This window comes from Talpa europaea (assembly GCF_964194135.1).
Source record: "Talpa europaea genome assembly, chromosome: 10".
Taxonomy (NCBI): Eukaryota; Metazoa; Chordata; class Mammalia; order Eulipotyphla; family Talpidae; genus Talpa; species Talpa europaea.
Window position 1 is genome coordinate 43,698,175 of NC_140077.1, and position 25,516 is coordinate 43,723,690.

Genomic DNA, 25,516 nt, shown 5'->3' on the forward strand with positions numbered 1-25,516 from the left:
GAATTAGCTTTAGGACATCCTTTTCCCCTAACACAACTAGTCCAGAACCTGACATAAATTTATGCTTTAAAAAAATGTTGGATGCTTATTGTATACCCTTACTCAATTTTTTTTTTAATTATGACATTAATGAAACATTTGGAAATTTGGATTATGACTGGATATTTGATGATCTTAAGAATTACTGATTGGGCCTCCCCAGTGGTACAGCGGGTTGAGCACAGAGCTGTGAAGCTGTCTGCAGCCTCTGTAGCGCGGGTTCGATTCCCAGCCGGCCAGGGAGAAACTCACATGGTGCAGCAGACCTCTCCTGTCTCACCCACTGCTCCCCTCAGTGCAGTGTCTTTGGTCTGTCTGCCTGTTCTGCTCCCTGCTCTGTCTTTGGTGAATTCTCTCACCCTCCTGCACATCTGACCTGTACCCCAGTTCTTATATAAATAAATAAATCTTTAAAAAAAAAAATGTTGGATGGATGATTAGATGGTGAATAAATGAAATTCACCAAAAATCTTCTAGCCTCTGCTTGAACTCTCCCAGATCATTACCTCTGGAGGTAGCTATTCTACTTGAGCTACCATGAGCTGTCATGTTCTAACCATGAGCTGTCATGTTACACAGAAGTCTGCTTTTTAAACCCTCCTGGCCCAGTGGTGGCTTCGTTGGGCAGAAAGACCACTAGGCTGACTCCTGTCCAGGCAGCAGTGCCTCTCACTCCTCCCTGTGAAGGAGCCACAGAAGGGCCACTCACTGCCAAGGTGGCGGTCACGTGGGACTGGGCCAGCTGCCCTCCTCTCTTTCTGACAACAGAAGTGACGCCCCCCTTGTGGCAGGTGAAGAAACAATCGTCTTAATTGTTACCTACCCAGCCCTCTTGTTTCTCAATGAGCCCCATCACCAGCTGAGTCGGGTCAAACGGGGCAGTTCTTGCTCAGGGCACCGCTAGTGCCCCCTTGGCCTAGGTAGGTTGTAGAAGGGCGAGGTTCACCACCTTAACCTGCTCGTGGGATTCCTCTCCCCCTATCCATCTACCCCTTGCTCACCCCTGACTGAAGAAGTTCTTTCCAGCCCAGCCGTCCACATCCCAGGATGCCACACACATAAGTGGGGCAAACAGCATCCTCCTGACTTCACATCGTCTGAGCTGGCTCACAGATGACGTGCTCACGGGGTGCTTAGGTTTGTGTGACGCAGAAAGAGATCAATCACCATCACAAACAGGACCCTCGAGATCAGCCAAGGACTGACATCCAACCCAGAGTAGCAGGGCCAGCTGGGTACAGGGCCTGAGGGACATGGACAGGGTTCTCGCACCACTGTGGCTGTGATGGCGGAGAGGGAGGTGCAGGAAAATGAAATGACCCATCCACACATTCACCACACGCTCACCATAGTGATCTAGCCCGTGAACTTTGATTTTGATGTGACCTTGAGCCCCAACCTCAATCAGCTCTCTTGAGTACACCGCAATCTCGGAAAACGCGGCTGCAGGCCCCAGGGTCCGCCATGTGAAATGAGGGGCTAGAACAATGATTGTTGTACCACTTTCCAGCTTGAGTTGGGGGCCGGGCACTGATTGAACCCGTCGTCTAGACCCTGACTCTCAGTGGGCATGGCGATGGACCCCATAGCCCCATAACCCCAAATCAGCTCAGCGGACATACTCCACGAGCACCACTTTTCCAGGCTTGGAAGAAGCTCTGCTGCTTAGCCTTTCTCTTCCCAAAGGCCCCAACGGGCAACCCAGCCAGCCAGACCCGAAAGAGCTGCTATTGTTTTGACGGGTATATGGGAATTTGTTTACTCTGGGGCTCCCACTCACATCTGGACTCACAATGACCCTCCACCACAGCTGGTTCCGGTTTCCCTTAAAGAAACAGTGACACGTCACCTGCTTGCAGGACGCGGCTTGCCCCTCGGAGCCCAAACTCCTGTGAGACTCAGCGGTCATGACATGAGGTTACCCCTCCGTCTCCCTTTCCTCTTTACTCACCTCCATCAGCAGCTTTAGGTCTGGGACCTCCACCCAAGGTCCTGCCACGCGGGAGGCCCTAACGAAGCGAGGACCCTGATCATTTTATAGAGCATTTCTCCAAGTCGGCGCAGTGGAGAAAGACCTCGCTGCCTCTCCTCACCGCTTCTGGTCCATTATTTTTCTCTCACTCACACCCAAATGAAATAATTGAAAGGGAGCAGAGTGGATAGAAACAATTTTTCAGGTGTCCATGAGATGCTCTATACAATCTACTCACTCAAGAAACACACAGACTGCACTGCGTGGGGAGCCCCAGGGATGCAAGGACCACCGTCTGTAGCCTGCTTCTCCGGTCTGCTGCTGTCACCTCCCTGCCAGGAGACCTGCTCTGGCTGGAGCCAACTTTTCTCCTCCACAAATCTTCCTTGGAAAATCTCAGTAAGACGTCTCAATCCTGCTTGTCCGCAGACAAGGAGTGAGTGGGCTAGAGCACCGGGCGGGAGCCAAGGCAGGAGGGACAAGCCTGTCCCCAGTACAACAGCCTAATGCAGGAGAGGGGCAGAGAAGCCCAGGGATGGGGGACACTCACACAGGGCCCCCATCACACCCTTACCACCAAGTGCTTCCACAGCCCCCACCGCCAGGGCTTCCCTTCCCAGGGGGTTGGAAACTTCAGGATGCTTGACCCCTCAGAGCCTAGATTATGGAGAGTCTCTCCCAAAACCCTTGTGACAATGACGTCACCTCCCCTTGTGAAGCAAATAAACACGCTGTCATCTCACAAGCCCAGGAAACAGCCACCAACACCCAACGGGTGGAAAGGCCATCCGGGTATCCAACGGAAGCCACACTGCCAGCTCTGAGGGTGGGGAGGGGTGTCTTTTGGGAGAAATCTCTCTCTGCTATCCCTTAACCAGATCGTTAAGACCCTTCTGGTCACACAGGCAAATGCTCAGGATAAGCTCTGCTTGGCCTCAGTGGCCGCTTGAGTCCATGCCTAGCCCCCAGCCAATCCCAGCGTCGGGACCACGGGGTGGACAGGGTGGCTCTCGGTCCCTGTTGCGCCTGAGATGGAAACTCAGAGACGGTCACTAGAAGATGAGTAGGGACTGGGGAGAAGACAACCACATGTCCACTCTGTGGCCCCAGAATACATGGGGACCTAGTGCTCATTTCAGAGGCTGCTGGAGTCAGCTCTGGGTACTGGAATCCCGGTCATTTTCAATGATGGGAAGAAAAATGCATGGTGCAGGTTGTACGTCAAGAAGCAGAGAAAATGGGCTACTAGACAAATACTCATTTGGAAAAATATCCATTATATTCTCTGCTTTATGGCATTCACCAAAATGTATTCCAAATGAATTAAAGAACTAAATTTAGAAAACAACATTGTGCAAAATTTCAAAGAAAACATAGGAAATAAACATAGACCTGTGGACAGGGAAGGTTGCTTACACATGATAAAACCAAATGCAGCATTTGACTACATCATAACGTACAACTTCTCTACGACAAAATACACTCCAAAAAAGTTAGAAGAGCAAACTGGGAGAAATAACTGCTTGTAAGCAGTACCTATCTATGTATCAATTTATCCATCTATCCATCCATCCAAGAATAAACCAGATTTAAAAAGACAATTATGCCTATCAATTTAAATCATGCCTATCAATTTAAAAAGACAACCCAGAGAAACAACAAACACAGATGAGAGTAAATCCAAATGGCCAATAGCATATGAAAAGATGTTCTACTTCATTAGTAATCTGGGAAAATCATATTAATAACATTAAAGACTTTTTTCCCTTAGCAATTTGGCAAAAATTAAAGACTGGTGACCTCAAATAATGAGGTGGGACTGGGGAAATGGGTGTTTTCATAAACTGCTGGTGTTTAATTCAGCCCAGCAGACAGCCTCGTTTAGTTCAAAGAAAGAGTGAACATCACTTTTGGATAGAGCGGGCACTGTCATGTAAGTTTTGTCCATGGGTGGGGGGGGTGGGGTGGGCAAGGAAAAAGTAAGCTAAGAGGACACACAGTCAAACTTAAAAGGTGCACCTCACATCATTTATCAGTGTGAATCATCGGAAACGAGCCTTTCTTGTGGGTGTTGAGGGGAACCTCTTAAAAGAACAGCAAACAACAAGTCCAAGAACCACAAGACTGTGAGCATGGGTTTTTCAAGTAATCACCATTCCACTCAACCCCCTCCTCACACCACCCAGCTAGGCGCCCTGAAAAAGGATTGACATTTCTGTCTCCCATCGCTGAAAATGGCAGAGGACTCCAGGACTCCAGAGCTGAGTCTTGGAATCAGACACTCTCGGCTTCTCTGTCACTCCCTGTAAAATGGGCATCCTGGGGCCTCCCTGGTGGCACAAGGGGTTGAGATGCAACCTATGAAGCTGTCCGCAGCCACTGCAGCACAGGTTCGATCCTGGGCTAGGCAGGGAGTTACCCACATGGTACAGCAGACCACTCCTGTCTCGCCCACTGCTCCCCTCAGCAGTGTATTTCAGTCAGTCTGCCTTTTCTGTTCCCACTCTGGCTCTGGTGAATCCTCTCACCATCCCACACCTCTGGTCTGTACCCCAGATCTTGTATGCATAAATAATAATAAATAAATTGAAAAAAATAAAAATAAAACAACTCTTCTTATAAAGAAACTAAAAACAAAAAAATAAAATGGGCATCCTCGTACTTCCCTGGTGTATTGTTGGAGTTCTGAATGAGATGAAGGCTGCACACGAAGCCAAATGTCATAGGTAAAGTAAGTGTTCTGCTGGAGAATATCATAAAACAAAGGGTTGATCTGAGAACAGATGGGCTGCAGTGGAGGCTGAAATATGAGAAATGAGAAATGAGCTATAAGAAATCCAGTGTGACTATCCTACAAGTCAATAATGAAAAAGACCCAAAGAAAAAAATCAGCCAAGGATAGACAAGTCATAACAAAGAAAATACAAAAGGCCAGTACATGTGAAAAGAGTTCAAATTCTCTGTTCATTTACAAAAATTATAAAGTTAAATAACTATGAGATGCTATTTTGTTGGTTTTTTTTTAAAGATTTTATTCATTCATTCATTCATTCATTCATTCATTCATTTATGCAAGCACTGGGTACAGTCAGAAGCACTGGAGGGTGAGAGAATTCACCAGAGCCAGAGCAGGGAGCAGAACAGGCAGAAGAACCGAAGTACACTGCTGAGGGGAGCAGCGGGTGGCAGGAGAGGTCTGCACGCCATGTGGGACCCTCCTTCTGTGGCCAGGGAGCAGCCGGGGATCGAACTGGCGCTGCAGAGGCTGTGGGCAGCTTCGCAACCCAGCGCTCAACTGCTGCGCCACCAGGGAGGCCCTGAGATGCTATTTTGAACCATTAACTGGCAAGAACTTTTAAAAAATGTAATACAGAGAGCTGGGAAGAGTTGTGACCCAGCATCCTCATACAGTGCTGTTTGAAACATAAAATAGGACCTTTCTGGTGACAAATTGAAAGTATACATTGAGAACTTTTACAATGGGCTTTCCCTTTATCTAGAAAATAATAGAGGTTGACATTGCCCTAGCAGATTTAGAGACATCAACCCAGATCACTGCCAACCTCTCAATCCTCTCCTACCCTCCCCGCCACCCCTTCGCCCCAGGGAAGACTGAGCTACAATGTCTTGTCCCTCTGGCCACAGCCCACAAGACCCACAGCCCCTCACTTACTATCAGAGGGCAGGGCAGGGCAGTGCATGGGGAAGGCAACTTCATCTGCCTGGAACGGCTCTTAGACAACAGGAAACCAAGGTGATTACTTTCTTCAAGTGCAGTCAGAGAAGGCTGACCTTCCCAGAAAGAAGGCTGACCTTTCCAGGAAGTGACCAGAGAGGCCAAGACAAGAGTGAAGGGGCATCAGCAGGTCCTCAGGCAGCAGGGTCTGGGGTGGGATAGGCTATGTGAGATTGATGTGGAGAAGACACTGTGGAGCATAAAGGAGGAGGCAGAAGGCAGGAAGGGCCTTCAGACCACAATTTGGGTCTGATACCCGAAGAAGAGATGGAGAAGAGCCCACCCTGCTGGGCAGCTCTGAGGAGCTCCTGGCCAGACCCGGGGAGGTCCAAGCAAGGCTGGCAGATGCAGGCACACCGCAGTGGGCAGACATAGCCCGAGCCGAGGATCTAGGGCCCCTGCGGTGCTCACTGTTGGCTGTTGGCTGGGAGTAGCCCAAGAGACTGAGCACTGGAGAGGGAGCCTGGCCTTGGCAGCCGCACTTGTTGGATCTGAAGGTGCCAGCTCTCCTGAGAGGAGGTCTGCACAACCCCGTGGATGCCAAGGAGGGCTTCTGGGGCTCCCTGGACAGTTCCCCTATACCTAATTCCCAGTGCCCTACTACATGCTACTAAGGGTCCTCTGAGCTATTTCTACTGACCTTATTTTTCACAATTCCCTTATGATAAGTCAATGGGGGCCATTCTCAGTAATACACTATTCCAGGAGTTGTATCACCTGCCCAAAGATTTGTGCTTGAAAATGTTCCTTGAAACATTCTTTATAAATGTTAACATTAAAAACTAACCCAATGTAAGGATGTGTATCTTGATGATAAAGATTTGGGTTACATAGGTTTACACATCTGTAAAAACTCACCAAGCAGTACATGTCAGATTTGTGCATTTGGTGTAAGTAAATTTAATTGCAAAAGAAAATTGAAAGACCTAAACAACAACAAAGTAACCCGAGTCGCCTAGAATGAAGGAATTGGTTTTTAAAAATTATTAATTATTAAGTGTTCACACAATTAAATGATATGTAGTCAGGGAAATGCTTCAAAGGCTAAAGGCATAGGGAAATACATATTTTTTAAAATGTGAATTAGGGCTTTCCAGAGAAACAGAAGCAACAGGAGATATTTGTTGCTTTGATTGTTTATTAGAAGAAATTGACCATGCAATTATGGAAGCTGGCAAGTTCAAAATCTGCAGCATCAATGTCCTAGCCCAAGCTAGAGGCCATCAGGGAGAACTTTCTCTTGTTCAGGGAAGGGTCAGCCTTTTTGTTCTACTTGGGCCTTCAGCTGATTGGCTTAGATTCCACTCTGAGGTAGGGTAATGTGCTCTACTGAGTCTAGTGATTTAAATGCTGATCTCATTCAAAACTCCCCTCACAGAAATACCCAGAATAATGTTGAACCACGCATCTGGGAGCCACACAGCCCAGTTAATTTGACACATAAAACTGACCATCACAACTAGGTAAATGAAAAGATGGGGTAATCAAACTTCCGGATCCTAATTTCATAGAGCAGATGTGAATGCGTTACATGCTCACATATAAAACACAGTATGGCACGTAGAGAGAAGAAAATAGAACAAAATGTTGGGCATCTGGTTGTGAGACTACACAATTTTTATTTTCTTCTTTCTTCCAAACTCCTCTAGTTTGAATGGGTCTCTGCCTTCTATATGATCTTTTGTTTCCTCCTCTGGAAATGTCCTACCTCCAGATTTCTCCCTATTGTAAATACGATGGTACATGTAAAAAGCTAGCACAGGGGCCCAGAACAGCAGATGCCAGCAAACCTCAGCATCTCTCCTGTCCACCCTCCTTAGGTCAAGGGGCAGAGGGAAAACAAATCACATGGCCAAGGCAAGGATCAGTCGGCCATTTCACAAGAATGATCCCTGGAGAAGGAAGTGATTTACCCAGACCCTCAGCAAACTCTAGACCTCCAATCACCCTGAAACTTCAAGACCCAATCCTGCTCATCTCAGCCAAGCAAGGCAGGAAGATTGGTTCACGCGCTGCTGGCTTCCTCTGGCAAACTTGCCAAGTCAGCCCTTCCCGAAGATGTCCCTGATTCTCCACCCCCAGCTCCAATCCCCTCAAGCCCAGGATTCCCTGACTTTTAAGGAACCTCTGGTCTCCAGGTGGCTAATTTGGGGGCACCTCTCTAGCCTCCTTAGATGCAGGAACAAATAACTCAAATAACCAACTCTAAGGAACCAAAAACGATTTCTGCAAGACTACCTGCTGCATGCTAAGCACACACAGGCACTTCACCTGCGCTGACACTGAATGTACCCTACGGAATGATCTGAACACACCAGGCACACATGTGTCCCTACCCAGAACCCTTATCCCAGACAGAAAAGTGCAGACTGCCCCCCGCACACACACACACTCACACACACACACACACACACACACACCAGGGCACACGTCTCTAGGCTCTCATTCAGAAGCCAAAGGGAGCATCCTTGGACCCTGCTATGCTGGGAAATAACCCAGGAGACCATCCTTTCCAGGCTCGTGAGATAACCAGAATGTTCCGTTCTGACCATCCCCAGCTGACCTTAGCACTACAACCCAAATCCTGAATGAAAGAGCTTGGAGAGCAGTCTGGGGTCAATACTCGCCTTACCTTCCTCTCTTTACAGTTTCTTTACACACAGCTCTCTCAATGCAAGTGTGCTCAAGCATCCCGGACCTGAAGGAGCCAAGAGCAGCATGAGGGTATAAGAGAAGGATGTGGAGGCAGAGGTCTACCTTCCTTAGTTGTCTCAAATTCCACTCTGTTCCATTTCTCTAGATACAACAGTCCTTCACATTTTAGTGTAAATTGACTTGTTAGGTTGCTTTCTTCAAAGAGGGGTTTAGATGACACTCCTGGACAGCCTGAATGAAACAGTAAGGCAGAAGGGGATGTGAAGAGAGGCAAGGGTGGCAAGGGATGTCTGAAAAACAACTTTCTCTGAGAATCAGGAGTGCTCAGGGCAGCTGCTCTTGATTCACCCTGCCCATCCACCCTTATCCAAAGGAGCAGGGACCCCAGTTTGCACCCATTCTCTACCATCTGCCCGACAATACAGATAAATCAAGTTAGGCACAATTCACATTTTGCCATCTTTAATGCTCAAAAGTTCTGTACAAAAAAAAAATCACAAATGAATCCTCACAACACCCCTGTGAGGTAGGTAGGCAAGTATTATTCTCCCATTTTACAGATGGGGAAACTGAGGCAGAGAGGTGAAGTGACCAGTCAGCGATCCCAGCACAGCTGGAATGCAGGACCAACCATGAGAACATGAAGGCTCCCTCCCAGGTCAGCCCTGGTCTCTGGCCCCTCATCCTTGTCTGCAAAGAAATGAAAACTTTTTAATACATGCAAAAATAAAAACAATACCAACAACAAATCTGAAAAGGTAGTGAGCAGATGACATACAGTAGTTCTGCAAAAGAATTCAGACAAGATGGGCACGCTCATCCCAAGACTAGATAGATGTGAACAACCTCACCCTCTTCGCCACTTTCGAAACATCATGACCAGTAACACCTCCACCTGCTTCTCTACAGAAGTTAGCCATAGAGCAACCTCCTAGTTCCCACAAGCCAGAGTTGGGGTGCAGTCCCCCACTGTTCAGGACCTGGTTTTTCACAGGCACAGGGCCCAGAGGAAGAGCAGCAAGACTCAGCTCACACCGTCTGCCTCTCCCACCTCTCTGGGAGCCTCCCACTGTCCACAAGAGCTGATCCCGGTGCCTCCAACTTCAGGGTGCGAGGCCCCTCTGTCCCTCTGCCCCGGATCGAAGGCAACTCACTGGTGCTCAGCAATAATGGTCTGGAATCCGAGTGACCCTTAATCTGCCCTGTGCCTACATCCCAGTTTGTTGAGAGTCATCTCTCAGTCCATGGGGTGCTGCTTGCCGAAGGTGGGGGCGCAGAGCCATCTCTATCAGGTGAGCAGAGAGGAGCCTCTCCAGTGGAGCCTGTCTCCCTCAGCACCTCCAGCCAGGCTCCCACGCAAATCAAGCAGGCCTCTTCCACAGGATTTCACCCACCTTCTGGAAGCTCTTTCCTGCCCTGAAAGGAATTTCTTGATGTTCGTGGCTCTGTGGAAACCTCCATAGCCCTCCCAGTACCAGGGACGGGGGTGAGGAAAAGAAAGGAGAGGGAGGGGCCTCCAGCAGGCCATGCTGTTATCCTTGCAGAAGTCTCCAACCCGGAGCCAGAGCCCGAGAGGCAAGAAAATTGGATAAAGCTGCCTTTGAATTAACAATGCCACCCCAAAACTGCATCCACTCCCCAGGGAACCAGAGCCCAAGGGCAGTGCTCAGGCAGCAAAAGGGGAGAATCCAAGGGGCCCAGCAGGGAGGGACAGAAAGGCAAGGAAACTACCTGAAGCCTGCCTGCCCTGCACCAGGGCCATCAGCGCTGCTGTGAAAGGGGACAGAGGAGGAGGGAAGTAGTCCGGAGCTTGGCTGGCAATTTGGGGTGTGACCTCCTTAACGGGCTAAGGGCAGCCCAGACAGCCCATCTGCAAGGCATGTGTGTGTGTCTCTCTCTCTCTCTCTTTCACACACACACACGCCCCTCTTCCGGGAGGCCATGTCATTTACAAGGTGTGACTGTGTGCCAACTGTCCCATAAAAAGCTCTTACATAGAAGAGGTCCCCATACAGTCCCTCTGGGGTGTCTAGGAATTGCCTCCTCATGACCACCCTGGGAGGAGCACCGGGCACCCCAGCCCAGGAGGAGGCAGGGGCATGGGAAGCCCCTCCTATAGGAAGTCCCCTGCGGCCGAGGCCTCGGGGCTGCGGCTCTGCTCCTGCCACCTGCAGCGCAACCTAGAGAAGGGCTGGTCCTCCACGCGCTCCAGCTCAGGGAAGCCCAACTGGTTGAGGTTCTCGTAAACTCCGGCCTTCGATGCCACCTGGGAGTAAAGCAGAGAGGGGCCAGCGCTCCAGGTGAGGCAGGGTGACCTGAACGACAGGTCACCCTCCCCCCTTCACCAGGGCAGCCTCTCCTCGCCAGCTCTGAACAAGAGTAGGGCCGGTGCCGCCCCCCAGCTAAGCGACCTGATTGTGTTAACTGCACTGAGCCTCACTTTCCTTCTACAGGGATGTGGCTCTTCCTCCCGGGCCTCCTGAGGAGGCTCAGCACAGCATGCACTCACACAGTAAGGAAGTGGGGAGTCGCACGGGGCCAAGCAAGGCTGTGTCAGCCAGACACTCACTCGACACTCAGGAGCACTGACCACAGGGACCCAGGGGGCAGGGCAGGGCTGGCAGTGGGGAAGCAAGAGGTAGCAAGAGCCCCTTGACTGTGAACTGTGGCCCAGGCTGGCCCACTGTGGGCTTTGGCCCAGGGGGTTATTTGGCACCTCACCACACCAGCCCTTTGCCCAGCAGCCCAGGCTCTGGCACCAGACTCCAACCATCCCCCAATCTGCCTCTTCTCCCCACCATCCTGGGATTGGGTAGAACAAAGGCTTCACTCACAACAAAGGTCTCCAGGCAACCCTCACCCTCCACTCATCCCCAGGAAAGAGGGGATCCAGCTCCCCATCCCCACCCATGGTTCCCCAGATTTTCATTCTCCAAGAAGAACCCCCAAAAGTATCCTCATTCCCCTACCACCTCAACCCCATATAGGAGATCAAAGGGGAGGCTGAGCCCGGGCTGCTCAAAAGGGTGGTCCTGACACCCATCAGGTCACATTCACCCATCAACGACCACCCTGAAGGCTCATCTTCAGCACAATTGCCCAGTCGCCACCATCCCTGCCCCCTGGACACTGCCGTGGCCTCCCTTGCTGCTCTGAACCCACTGGCAGACGGGCCTAAGGCCCCTACAGGTTCCCATCCTCAGTCTGGCTGGGGTGTGCACCCCCTGACCGCCTGCCCCAGGGGAGATAATTCCAGCCTGGAGTCCAGATTAGAACTGCCAGGACTGGGTGGTGAGGTCAGGAGGGCCAGCTTCCTGGTGGAGGGTTATTACAGGCCGCACTGCCGAGAACAGGAGGCCTCTCTCCTGACCTCTGGCCTAGGGGTGGAGGTAGCGGCTCTGCCTCCAAAAGCAGTGGCGGCCAAGCAGGAGAGCCAGAGGCTGAGCAGAGGGCAATGATCAAGAGGACCTTAAGGACGGTGTTTCAGGACAGACATGGGGGGCTTTAGAACCAATCACCTGGCTCTCACACTGACAGTGAGCAAGTACTGACCTCTCTACGTTCGGTCAAACTGCAGAACAGGAGCAACAATCGCCCCGAAGACAGTCCTGCTCACCACAGCCCAACACTGACCTCACGGAATCCCCCCAAAATCTCGTGAGGTCACGCTACAGGATCAACGTTATCTCCATTTTAATGTTGAGGAGAGTAGGCTAGACCAATGCACTTGTCGAAGGTCACAGAGGGCAGTTGGCAGGAGCTGAGCCACCACATTGGCTTGCCCTGAGGGCCGGGCACAACAACGAGCCAGAGGCACCTGGCAGATGCGCACAGCAGGACCCCAGCTGGCACAGTACCTGGTGGACCGCCAGGTCCCCTCTCACTTCCCCGTGCACGCATTTACTCTTCAAGCTGAGATGAACATCCTGTCCCGCACAGACACGGTGCTGGAGCCCCAAAGTGAGACAGGAGAAACGCCGGGCCACTTGGAAGTCTCAACAGCGGATGGGAATGACCTGGCCCCTCCTGCAGCCGCCCCTTGCGCCTCAGCCTCCCGCCTCTCACCTCCCGCATCCAGGTGCTGAACGGCCTCTGCCAGGACTGCGCCTTCTCCAGGTGGAGATACGCGTTGAGAAGCACCAGGTAGACATAGCGCTCCAGGTACTGCAGACTCCGCAGATGCAGTCTCTGGGCCTCCTGCTCCACCTTGGCTGCCTTTGCCTGGAGGACATACGGGAGTCAGTCTGGGGGTCACCCCACACATTGTGCAGGTACACGCCACATACTCTCACAAAACTCTCACGCATAAAACACACACTCACATACACATGCCCCACACACACAGATACCCCATGCCACAGGCACCCCCATTCACACACAGCGCACACAAACCCTGCATACACACACTCATGTACACCCTACACACACACACACATACACACTCACTACTCGCACACTCACACCCCCTGCTGCCCTCAGCACCAGGAGAGGGAGGGAGGGTGGATTCAGATGGCAATGGGAGGGACACTGCCCCATCCAGGTTACAGGAAAGGCCATTAGGTATACTGGTGCCAGGAAGAAGCCACCTCCAACCTGGGAGGGTGGTCAGCCTCTCTGAACTCCTATTTCCTCATGAAATTCTAACCACTGCTCCGTTCTGAAGGGAGACCAGACAAGGACAGGCTGCCAGCAGAAAGCTCCAGGCACACAACCTCCCTTGTACCTGAGGGTTGAGGACGGTCCAAGGGGCCCTGGACAGGATGTCCAGTTCTAACCACAAGGTAGGGGCCTTCTGGCCAACTCTGTGTCACCCCAAGGAAGAATATCTCCTTCCTGGTCCCCAGCCCTCCTGGGACTAGAGAAAAGATCAGGCCTCCGGGCGTGGGGGTGGTGAGAGCTCTGCTCCCTGGCCAGGAGGGGCCACGCAGGGGTCTGCCAGTGTAGGCCATAGTGTTTCTGGCTTGTGGACACAGCAGGGACCCTCTCTTCTCCCTCGGCCTGGGAAATCGGCCGTCAGCTGCTCTCTGCCAGGGAAGGGGGAGAACCCAGTCTGCCCTCTGCCCCCATTGGTCCCAGACTGACTCCCTCGCCTGTTTCTCAAGTGGTTCAGGATCTGAGATAGAAGGGTAGGCAACCCTCAGCTGGCTCTCCACGGCTGACAGATCACAGAAAAGCCACCAGGGTTAACGGCCAGTGAGAGATACAAGTTTTAACCTGGGGCCAACCCTCAGGAACCACTGAAGTTTTGTTTGTAGAAGTGACCTAATAAGACTCATGAAAGATTAATGCTCAGGAGGAAGGGAACTTCAGGGGGTCCTTTCAAACTTCTCCCCAGCTTAGAGGTCAGGAGCAGGCCAGCAGACAAGGCCGAGCACACACACGGCCGGCTCTTCCCTGCAGCAGGTCTACACCACGCTTGACAGCGCTCCTCTAACCCTCCAGTGTGCTACCCGGCTGGAGGGAGCAGGAGGGTGAGCACTGTACCTCACTTCGTACCCTCCCAAGCCACCGAGGGCCCCAGCAGTTCTCTCTTCTCCAGAAAGAAGTGGCCCAGGAGCTGTTCCCTCAGGAGCCAGGAACATCCGTGGGAAGGCACAGCCTGTCGGGCCTCTGGGAGCCAGAAAAGCAGTCTCCCAACAGCTGGGCCACAGCTGGAAGCCTCCCCACCAAGGCAGTCAGGCTACGTGTGTCTGGAACACCATGGGAAGGCTCCTGAGGGGGACCACCACCAACCCCGGATTGATACAGCCCACAGCCCCAAGAACGGGAGCTGGAGTGGGAGGCCTCCCATTCTTGCCTCCGGGGACTCAGGCTCCTAGGCTCCCGTGAGGGCAGGGTAACTCCACAGCCAGCCCACCCACATCATCCATAAGGAGCCCGGAGGCCTTGGGATTGGGTAGAAGGAGGGATGAGGGACCCAGCCCAGTGCTCTGATGTCTGGGGAGAGGAAACGGGGCTCCGGTCCTAGTTCTCCCATTTAGCTCTCGGCCTCCATGTTTCTGGAGGTAGGACGCCCACACAGTAGGTGAGAAAGCACCTTAAACCGTGAAGAGCCACATCAGCCCCTTCACGTCCGGAGCAGGAGGGAGGGACGGCGACATGAACACGCACAGGCCCATACGCAGACCTCGGGGTCCGCTGGAGGAGGCCAAAGACAAGGGCAAAGTGGCTCATGAGATCCAGGAGGCAGGGAGCTGGCCAGAGAGGGCATCAAATGGAGGGCATATTGGGCATGGATTAGCATGAGAGAGGAGGCAGAGCGAGAGAGGCAGGTGGTGGTAGACAGGAAGAGGAAATTGTGGCAGAGGAAGGAGGTGATGGCAGGAGGTTGGGCCTGCAGCTCCGTGTGCAGGCCAAGTCAAGCACTGACCCTACAGACCAAGGGGCCAGTGAAGGCTTCTCGTAAGATCTGAGGTCGGGAATGGCTCTGTAGCTGGGAAGGAAGATGACTGGGATATAGGAGTGGGGTAAATTTTACCCTAAGAATTTACCAAGCCAGCGTTCAAAAAACAATGCAATTCTGTTTAGAAATTAGGCCAATCACCAAAAAGAAGGTTTTTACCTAAATAAAAAATTGTGTCCAATCCACGACTCCTATCAGGATGGATAGACACGCCACCCTGCACTAAGTATTCACCCACCCCAACCCCTTCTACGGCTTCCCCAACTCCATTCAAAGGCCTCGAGTCTGGTTAAAGACATTTTCATAGAAAGAAGGAAAGGAAATTACCCTCAGCACACTGGGCAAAAGCCATTTTAAACCACTTTAAATTAAAGAGCTCAGAAGAAAATCCTGTGGGCTTGAAAAGCCCACAGCTCTGGGTATGGCCTCTGGATACAGCCACCCAGCCCGGTCCCTGCTGTTTCCGCTGCTGTGGGAGACTCCAGGGAGGGTTAACTCAGGAATCTTCAGGGTGGCAAGGTTGACTGATTCTTTCAAGTCTGCTGGCAAGGCAGGGTGGTGTTATCTCTAAATTCAGATCCTGTAAAGGTGACACCTGACTCCCCCAAAAAGGTTCCCTGGGCACATCCTATCTGCTCAAAGTCTGTGATTTGAGATGAGACATGACCCATCTCCTATCAAGGCTCTGTTTTCTTTAAAATCATCTATGTCAGGTCCTCCCTGGTGGCACTAGGGGTTAAGCACAGCACTGTGATGCAATCCACAGCCTCTGCAGCATGAGTTCCATCCCCAGCCAGCCAAGGAGAAACCCACATGGTGCAGCAGACCTCTCCTGTCTCTCCTGCTGCTCCCCTCAGCAGTGTATTTCAGTCATTCTGCCTATTCTGTTCCCTACTCTGCCTCTGGTGGATCCTCTCACCCCCTGCATCTCTGGCCCGTACCCCAGCTCTTGCGTGCATAAATGAATAAATCTTATTAAAAAAATAAATAAATAAAATCATCCATGTCAGTGCTAGGGAGGAGGAGAGGCCAGCCACCTCCGGTCCATGAAAATAGTGGAGCTGTTTTTAAACGGCCTGGCAGTCCAGGCTGTCATTAGCTGCGGCGGAGCAGGACAAAGCCTCCTAGTCCATGGGGACTGAGCCCTGAAATAGCAGGGGCCAGGGAAAGGTGGGCAGGCGCTGCGCATTTCTCAAGCCTGCGGTCCACCCTGCACCAACACAGGCCCCGTGTCACCGGCAGTGGCTCTCTCAAAGCTCTGCTCAGGGCTGGGCCACCAGGAACAGGCCCACTGAGCCAGGGCTGGGAGCTTCCCAGATGTGTCACTGCATGCCACCGGTGGGCTAGGCACATCACATCCACATGTTTAGACGCCAGCCTACTCTGTCACCAAGCCCGTGAATGGACACAGATATCGCACTTGCAGACAAGGCTCTGCAAGGTTAAATAACTGCCCAAGGTCACAGGTTCCAAGTCCAGACACGAACTCCAAACTCTCAGCTCTTCCACCTCCCTAGCCCCTTCGCCTCAGTCAGGTTCAACTCCCAGCCTCACTCTTGCCAAGCGCTTGTCCTCCCATCTTCCTCCTGCCTACAATGTCCTCCCCTCTGCCTGCTGGCCATGTTTAGTTTGTCCCTCAAGGTCAAAGGCAAGCCCACATCTCAGCACTGTAGCCCCACAGCCTGACCTCAGCCTCCCCTGCTTTCACGCTGAACCATTTCAGTAAATACCACATTGCTTTCCATCCAGAGGATTTCTAATTGTTCCCAAGGTGTGATGGGTTCCCCCAAGACCACAAAAAGCTCAGAGGCAGGCCCCAGATTATAACCAGACTTATATGTTGGCCTCAACCAGCACCCAGCATGTCCTTTGTCTTGCTGTGCAGCAGACCTGGTAGGTCAGGTCAGTGAGCACACGCTCCTGAGTCATCTCACCCTGTCTCACGCTTTCAATGTCATCTAGAATCTGGATTATTCTGGACAAGATACGGGGACAACCACAAACACACTCCACCTGCTTCTTCAAACAGGGCATCCCCATCCCTCTCCTCAAATACACCAGGCAGCTCCTACCTCAGCACCTTTGCACTTGCTGTTTCCACTGCCTCGACCACTCCTCCCTAGATGTCAGTGTGGCGCCCTTCACCTTCGTCCGGTCTGTATTCACATGCTACCCTCTCAGGGCCCCTTTCTGACCCAGACCCTATGCAGAACCGCAGCGCCTCCCCTCACAGACATATCAGTATCCCACACACCATTCCTGTGTCTCCCTCACTGGAGTGCAGGCTTCGTGTAGGCAGGGATTTTCAGGTCTGTTCAAAAAGCCCCTCCAGCACCTGGTGCAGTAGTAGGTGCACAGTGTTTGTCAAATCGATGAATCACTACCTTGTATGTCTCACATTTTCACAGCTCTGCATCAGACCACCTGTGGTTACCTAGAAGCAGAGGTCAAAGATGTGGCCTGACCTGCGAGGGGCACATGGAGAGCCAGACATAGCACAAGCACCAGGAAAAAAGAGCCACACCCTGCATTATAACCCCTCACAGCCCCAATGTCCACAATGTCCAGAACCCAGAGCAAAGGGAGAAACAGGCTAGGCTCAGTGTCAAGACAAGCCAGTCAACATCCCGTTACTGGAACCTTGCATGGCCTTGTGGTCTCTGCCCTCCTGCTATGCCGGGGTCCAGGCTGAGTGGGCAGCTGACAGCCCTCAAAGCTGATCAGTCTCCAGAGGGCAGGGTCTCAGAACACAGGCCCCACATTTCTCGAAGTTCAATGCCACTGCTCTCCTGGGCAGACCTGGGCCCTCAAGTAATCAGATCCAGCTGCCAGAGTTTTCCATGAGTCCCTGAAAACTCCACCCTCAGGCCTGCGTGACAATGGGGCATGGAACAGAAGAAGAAGCTAAAGCTGGCATGTAGGCTTCTCTGCATTCCATTTATTAAACAAACGTCACTCACCACAGGCCAGGCCCTGGATTCAGCACTCAACTGGCTATTGCTCCCTCTGGGGCCTACTGTCCCTAACATAACCCCATGAGTTGGCCTGGCATCCCAATCACCCTGCCCTCTACAACCTCCAAATCCCACTCCCATTGATCCTCACCACCACCCTTCAAGGTGGCCAGAGCAGAGGTAATGACCCCAGGGCACAGAGGGAAAAGCCAAGACCCAGGCAAGTCAAAGTCATCTGCCCCAGGTTGAATGGGCAGTACCTGGCAGAGCACAGAAACCCTAGGTTTAGAAACTCCTGCCCCAGGGCTCTTTCGGTAGCAGCAAAAGGGTGCCCTTCCTGAAAGACCAACAGGGCAGACAAAGCCAAGAGGTATCACAAAGGCAGGGTCAGATGCTACTTAAGCATGTGATGATTTATTCAAGCATCCATCCAGCCATTCATTCATTAGACAGACAATCATCTGTCCAATCATCATTAGACAGACAATCAAGCACCCCGGCTTGTTCCAAGGGGGGTGTGGAGTCAGAACAGGAGTGAGTGGCACCTCTGGTGAACCATTGAACCGGTTCAAGCCACACCCCGACGATAAGCGCAGGAAGCACAGAGCCTGGATCTTAGCATGTGAGGAATGTGCAGGGGTGGTGGGTGCTGGTTTGAGCTTTAAACCCTCTCAAGTCACCGAACCTTCCAAGCCAATGAAACTCAGAAGCCATGCCTGTGTGCTGTGGGTGCTCCAAGGATATTTATTGTTGAAGAAGCCAGGAAAGTCCCACCGGAGGCCGGAAATTCAGCCAGACAATGGGAAGAAGGAAAAGCAAGAGAGGTCTCAGCTTCTGAGAACATATCACCCCTCTCCCCCCAACACACACACTCCATGTTAGCAGTTGCTCACCAACCCACCAGCTCTATTTTGGGTGGGGTGAGAGAGCCTTGAGAAGCAACCCTTTCCTTCTGCCACACTTTACGTGACAGCTCACAGCTTCTCTAATTGCAGGGCCTGGGCAATTAACCACTGGAATGAAGTCTCGAAGGAATGGCTTGGGCCAAGCCAAGGTCTTGGAGAGACTGAGACACCCGAGCTGAATTAGAGCCAGAGCTGTCTCACTCGTTATTTTTCTTAAGAAACCACCTTACTCCTGAGGACACCAGGCTGGGTCTCCTTGGGCCTCTTGACAACTGCATGAGCCCTGTGTGGTGCATACAGCAGGGACCGGCAGCCTCCTGGCCCACCCTTCCCTTTTCTGCCACAACTCATGCCCCCTGAGTCATGGTTGTCACTGTGGAGGGAGGAGAACACGGGCTCAGGAGGTAGGGGACAGACCTCGGTTTCCTCCTCAGCAAAAGGGGCTAATAAAACCCACTCTCATCTCCTCTGAGGACCAGAGGAGTTCTTAGAAAACTCAGAAACTAAAAGCCAGACCATAACAGTCTTAAAATGCATCTCAATTTGAGACCAAAGGACATTTTACTTCTCTCTGTGTGGCTATTTTCACCTGGACTTTTCTTTCCAACTCTCTCTGGAGGAACAGAGGGGAGAAACATTAGACTGTTCTAAATATAGAACACTAAGAATGTCACCAGCCGGGGCTAAGGAAAAGTGTCCCTGGCGTTAATGGTTCTAGCGGGCTTCCTCCAGGAGCCCTGACCTTGGTTTGTATCACAAATATTTTCCTTTTCCAAGCTCAGCAGGAAACATAAATTCACCAGATGGAGTCACCACTGAGGGATGGTGGCTGCTTGGCCTCTCCTCAGCCCTGGCCAGCCAGTTTGCCTGGATTCCAGCCCCATGCAGACGTGGGTTGTATGGCAGTTTTTTAAGTAGCCCGAGCATTCTGGCCCCTCACACACATGAGGGAAGCAGGCCGACATGCTAGAGAGTGGAGGAGGCAGGGCAGCCTGAGAGAGGCCTGTGCAGAGAGGGCTGAGACTATTAGACCAGGGAAAATGGAGGGAGGGGACGGGCTCTGGTCTTACCTCCAGCAGGTCACAAAACTTCATTAGACCTCAGCTGCTTCCTCAGTAAAAAGGGTCTAAGAAAACCCACCCTCATCTCCTGAGCTGCCAGCAACTATGTGGGGCCCTGGACAACCCACTCTCCCATTCATCTGTAACTGGAAAGTCAGATGCTCTCTGAAGTCCTTTTACACTAAAATCTGAGGGTCCAAGGTGGGTGTTTTGAAGGTACAGGACATCCCAGGGCACTCTGGCCCACAGTGATCCTGGGAGTTCTCACACAGGTTGACCATTCACTTCGCACCAACCAAGCCGTGTGCTGCCCCACCCCTGTCCTTCCCAAGCACAGCCCTGCCAGGAAGCAGCTCTGGCCCAGCCCTGGTGGGGGACACAGGTGGTCAGAGAGGATGAAGACGGCTCTGTCAAAACCCAGCTCCCTCTAACTCCCACATCCACATTCCCTCCGCCTGTCGGCCCAGAACAATCAAACCTGCTTTCTTCCATCCCCAAAGGGACTGATGCTCGGGCCCCCATCAAGTCAACTCCAGTGCACACACACTCCCGAGCTGGCCAGGGCCCTGCAATGTGGCTGCAGCTGGGACAGCTTAGACTATCCCGACATCAGTCAGGACATCAGCTCTGGGCCTGGCCAGGCCCGGGCAAGTGCAGGCTGACCTTGGAGGAGGCACACTGCCTGGCTGCCAAAAGCTGCAAATCCCGAATCCATGTCCACAAGAATATAGAAACATAAATGTTTTCTAGGGCTGTCCTCAATTCTAGATAACCTCTATTCTACTTCCCTGGCACTAAAATATTCTCTTTTAAGTGAAATGCCAACCATATTAGGAGGTAGACGGGTTGTTAATTTTTTTTGTGTTTCTTTCTTTAAAATGGTCACTTTTTTCCTTTTATTAATTGTTTTACATTGTTGATTTTGTACAGTATTAGATCCCTTGTGCTCCTCCCACCTCTGTTTTGATCCCTTTTCCTCCCCCTTCCCTACTTTAAGCTTCATATCTATAGTTGCTTTCAGGTTTTGTCTTTTTTTTTTTTTTTGACCCTTTGTTTGGTTCCCCTATATTTCTCCTATAAGTGATATCATCCAATATTTTCCTTTTTCCTTCTGACTTATTTCACTGAGCATAATTCCTTCCAGCACCATCCATGTTGCTGCAAGTGGCATAAGTTTATCTTTTTTGATGGCTGAGTATAATTCCATTTTGTTTGTGTGTGTGTGCATGTGTGTGTATCATATTTTCTTGATCCAATCATGTTTTGGGGCATTTAAGTTGTTTCCATATCTGAGCTATTATACATAGTGCTGCAATAAACATAGGGGTGCACGTTTCCTTTTGAATTAATGTTTTTTGTGTCCTTTGGGTAGATTCCTAGGAATGGAAATGCTGGGTCATGTGGTAGATCCATAAAATGGACACTTAATAAAAAGTTACACATTGGCAACCCAACAAAGGTCCTCCCATTTTTTTAAACAGTTCTGAGAAATTTATGTGATTGGGGTATTTATAGTTCCTTTAGTTTTTTTCTTTGTCCTATAATACTATTGAGGGTAGTCTCCAATTATGATCTCTAAAATTTGCAGCTTTGTAAGAAGATACAAGAGTCCCCCCATCCTCCACCACACCACACACACACAAACACACACACACACATCACACGTAAAGACATCAAGGAAAACCATGACTGTATACAAGTGAGGATGAGCACCCTCACGAGAAACCAAATTGGCCAGCACCTTGACCTTGGACTTTCCAGTAAGAATGGTGAGAAAATAAAAATTCTGTTGCTTCAGCCACACCATCTGTGGTGTTTTAACAACACAGCCCCAAGCTGACTAATACAGCTGTGATACCCTGTCCCTCAATAGGCTCCGTCTCTCCACCTTTAAAAGTGAGCAAGTAACATTCTATTTCAGCATTACCCTAGTGCCAAGTCAAACAACGATATCATAAGAACAACAGTTCATAAAACTATATACTATAAAACTACAAATCAATAGCTCTTAGGAATCTGATGTAAAAATCCTCAACAAACCAAATGCAGTAATATATAAAGATGACATACTGTGGCCAAGTACAACTTATCCCAGAAATGCAAAATTGGTTTAACATCCAAAAATCAATTAACATAATACACTATGCCAGTAGAATAAAAGGGAAAAACCATATAATCATCTCAATGGACACAGAAAAATCATTTGACAGTATTCAACATCTTTTCATGAACAAAAACTCAATAAACTAGGAATGAAAGGGAACGTCCTCAACTTGAAAATATTATGAAACAGTCACACTTAATTGTAAGAGACAGAAAGCTTTTGCCCAAAGTCATGAACAAGACAAAGATGTCTGCTCTTGCTATTTTTATTCAATAAGATGATCTTGCCAGGGCAATTAGACAAAAAATTTAAATAAAAGTTATCCAGAATGAAAAGGAAGTGGTAGGGCTTCCCCTGGTGGCACAGCGGTTGAGCGCTGGGTTGCAAAGCTTCCCACAGCCTCTACAGAGCTGTTCCATCCCCGGCCACCGGCGAGGGTCCCACATGGCACGCAGACCTCTCCTGCTGCCCACTGCTCCCCTCAGCAGTGTACTTCATCAGGCTGCCTGTTCTGTTCCCCGCTCTGACTCTGTTAAATTCTCTCACCCTCCCGTGCTTCTGACTGTACCCAGTGCTTGTATAAATAAATAAATCTTTAAAAAAAAAAAAAGAAGGAAAAGGCAAAATTTTTGCAGATAATTTGAACTTATATGTAGAAAATTCTAAGGAGTTCACTTAAAAATATGTTAGAAATAATAAGTAGGTTTAGCAAGGGTGCAAAATAGAAGATCAACGTAAAAATATCAATGTATTGATAGAAGATCAATTGGATTTCCCTAGAGGAGCAATGAACAAACTAAAAAAGGTAATTAAGAAATCAACTCCACTTACAAGAGCATAAAAATCATAAAATACTTGGGAATTGATATAATAAAAGAAGTGCAGAACTTACACTATGGAAACTACAAAACACCATGTAAAAATCTAAGGAAAACCTAATGAGTGCCTGGCAGGAAGCGAGGCGCTAACAGGTCTGGAAGCAGGGGGATGTGGAAAGGGGGCGCTGACAGAATGCACCCAGTGCAAGGTGGAGAGCCTCTGGTGTTTTGAAGCCTGGGTAGGCAACCCTTTTCAACTCCTTGGGCTTCCAGCTGCACAGAATACCCACAGCTTCAGTTTTCTGCTCTCTCCAAGCACTAGAGAAGAAGACACTCCAGTTCTTAGCTCATTGCCGCCACCTGGTGGTACTATAGGAGACCACTGGGCAGAGGACCCAAATGTAACTCACCCTGGGGGTGCAAATTCCCCTTCCAACTGGCCTCTGACCTGATCCCAGATACCCTGCCCCCAGCCAAACACACCAACCTTTGCTCCAGTCAAGGTCTGATCCACGAACTTGAGCAAAGACTGGCCTAGACCAGTGATTTCATCAATATGTGCCTGGCCGCAGGAGGACCATGGGCTGGTTTGCGGCAGCACCTCCATGGCAGAACTTGTCATGGGAATTGCTGGCCAGCATCAGAGAACACAAGGTCAGCAGCACCCACGGAGGTGTTCACTCACTTTAGGGTGTTTGCACACAGCTGCTCCCTCCCACTCCAACATCCTCCTCTGCCCTAGCAGCCAGCCAAAATTCATCAGACTAGAGAAGACAAGAATTAGGCAAGTCAGTGGCTCCATACTGAGCCCACAAGTCCAGTGACTAGAATGGCTGGCGTGGGGAGCATGTGACAGATACTGGGGCCATGACTGGCAGGAGGGCATATTTTTCTACATAGCCTGAAAATCAGATTTTTATATGAAATCTAGACTCTTAGGGGAATCTTCCGATTTTTATAATTTAATGAGCTATTCAAAAGCAGTTTTTAACTGAGCAGGACTTCGGGCAGGCGGATGTGCACAGGTCCTGAGCTGACAGTCCCCTAGCATCACTGGTTAAACACTAAATGCTTCCCTGTGCTCATTAAAGAGGCCCAGTCCAGGATCCTGTTGAACTGAGGGACCCACCCACCAACTTGATTCTGAACCAGGTGTTCCAGGGCCTCCCTGGACCCAGAAACTAGAGGGTTCACGCCTACCCCCACAGGGTTCCAGGACAGGGTGTTCATTCAAACTAGTCACATGGCCCCAGAGCAGCAGCTGCTGTTAAATGCTCCAAACACCACCCCTGCACACAGCTCACCAAGCACTGCAAAACCAAGCAGGGGTGAGGCGGGGCTGGACGCTCCTCCCTTCCAGGGATCAGCCCCTCTTCCAGAAATGAAGTGACCGAGAGCATATTTCATCCCTGGGGCCCCCCCATCACCTCACCCCCTTGACAGCAGCAGCTTGGGCTCTCATAGGGCAGGCTCACCTGGCGGTAGGTGCAGATGATGATTTCCCGAAGGTGGTAGTGCATGGGCGTCATGGTCTCGCTGACAGTGTCCAGTGCCGCATCCACCTCCTTCTTCACGCGGTGCCCATCGGGCAACAGCTGCACCATCTTCATCACCACCTGGGCCAGAGGAAGAGGGTGAGCAGAGAGAAAACTAAGGCAGGCAGGAGGGAATCTGGTCCCCGCAAAGGCTCACCCCTACACTAATGGCCACACAGATCATTCTGGGTACCCTCCTCGCTCTACAACCAGTGACCCCAAAGGTCTACCAGTGAGGACTGGGCTGCTCCTGCTTATCCTATAGCCCTCTCCTCATGCAGGCACCAGCCACTCCTCCCTTCTCCCCCCTCCACACAACCAGCCTCCCAGAGTAACAGTCTATCATGACCTCCATACTGGCCTCAAGGTCGAGGTTACACATAGTATGGCCCTCCAGAGTTCTCACAGTCCCAGTACCCACCCACCTTAGCACTGCCTTCTAATGCTCTGCCAGTCACAACCTTAACACAACTCCTGCCCTTTCCAGATTGCACACTTGTCCCCTCAGCACATTCCCCCTCCTCATCCACACTCAAATGTTACCATCTTCATGACCCTCCTGGCTCCCCAGAATCAGCCTCGGAACTCAAAACTGATGTCAATTTCACCCTCTTCACACCTATGAAGTAAATCCCTATTGAACTATGGATTCAAAAAGCCTGAAATAACTGCAAAGGAAGCTATTCCAGACATGAGAATTTCTTGGGCTGGGTGCAGATGGGTACAAGGGTGTCGTCAAACACCATAATGTTACTTTGGAACATAGTCTCTGAGGTCCATTACCTGCCTTCTATCCCAGCCCATGACCTCCAATGTGGCTCCAGGGGGATGAGCTTGGCTCCCTATGCCTCAGTTTCCTCATCTGTCAAGTGGGAATAGTAAAGGCACCTAGCTCTTGACAGCTGTGAAGGATGAGCTCCTAGCATGGGGCCAGATATACGTAGAGAGAGTTCTATCACATCTGAGGACTGCCGTAAAGACTAACAATTCAACTTGCAAATAAACCCTCATGCTTGTAATCAAATGATTTTCAACAAGGATGCCAAGACCATTGAATGAGAAAAGGACAGTCTTTTCAACAAATGGTGCTGGGAAAGTGATACCCTCATGCAAAAGAATAAATTTACACATATCCAAATATTAACAGGATATCTAAATACTAGCAGCAAATATTACACTAGAATGGATTAAATGAGCTAAACGGAAAAGCTAAAACTATAAATCTCTGAAAAGAAAACATGGGAGGATGACACTGCATTTGCCTATGAGTTCATGAATATGACACCAAAAAAGCACAGGAAATAAAGAAACAGACAAATTGAATTTCATCAAAA

At 50.5% G+C, this 25,516-nt stretch overlaps 1 protein-coding gene across 2 annotated transcripts in view; it reads right to left on the minus strand.

Annotated features, from left to right (window-relative positions):
• Nucleotides 1–10,515: 10,515 nt before the first annotated feature.
• The window catches only part of PALD1 (phosphatase domain containing paladin 1), a gene marked incomplete at both ends in the record, with an annotated part of 30,820 nt that continues 15,819 nt past the window's right edge, over nucleotides 10,516–25,516 (minus strand). For both annotated transcript variants that reach the window (XM_084246131.1, XM_084246130.1), the window contains 3 exons: nucleotides 10,516–10,668; nucleotides 12,468–12,623; nucleotides 24,123–24,263. In XM_084246131.1, the coding sequence (XP_084102257.1) occupies nucleotides 10,516–10,668; nucleotides 12,468–12,623; nucleotides 24,123–24,263 (450 nt within the window). The remainder of the gene's footprint in view (nucleotides 10,669–12,467; nucleotides 12,624–24,122; nucleotides 24,264–25,516) is intronic.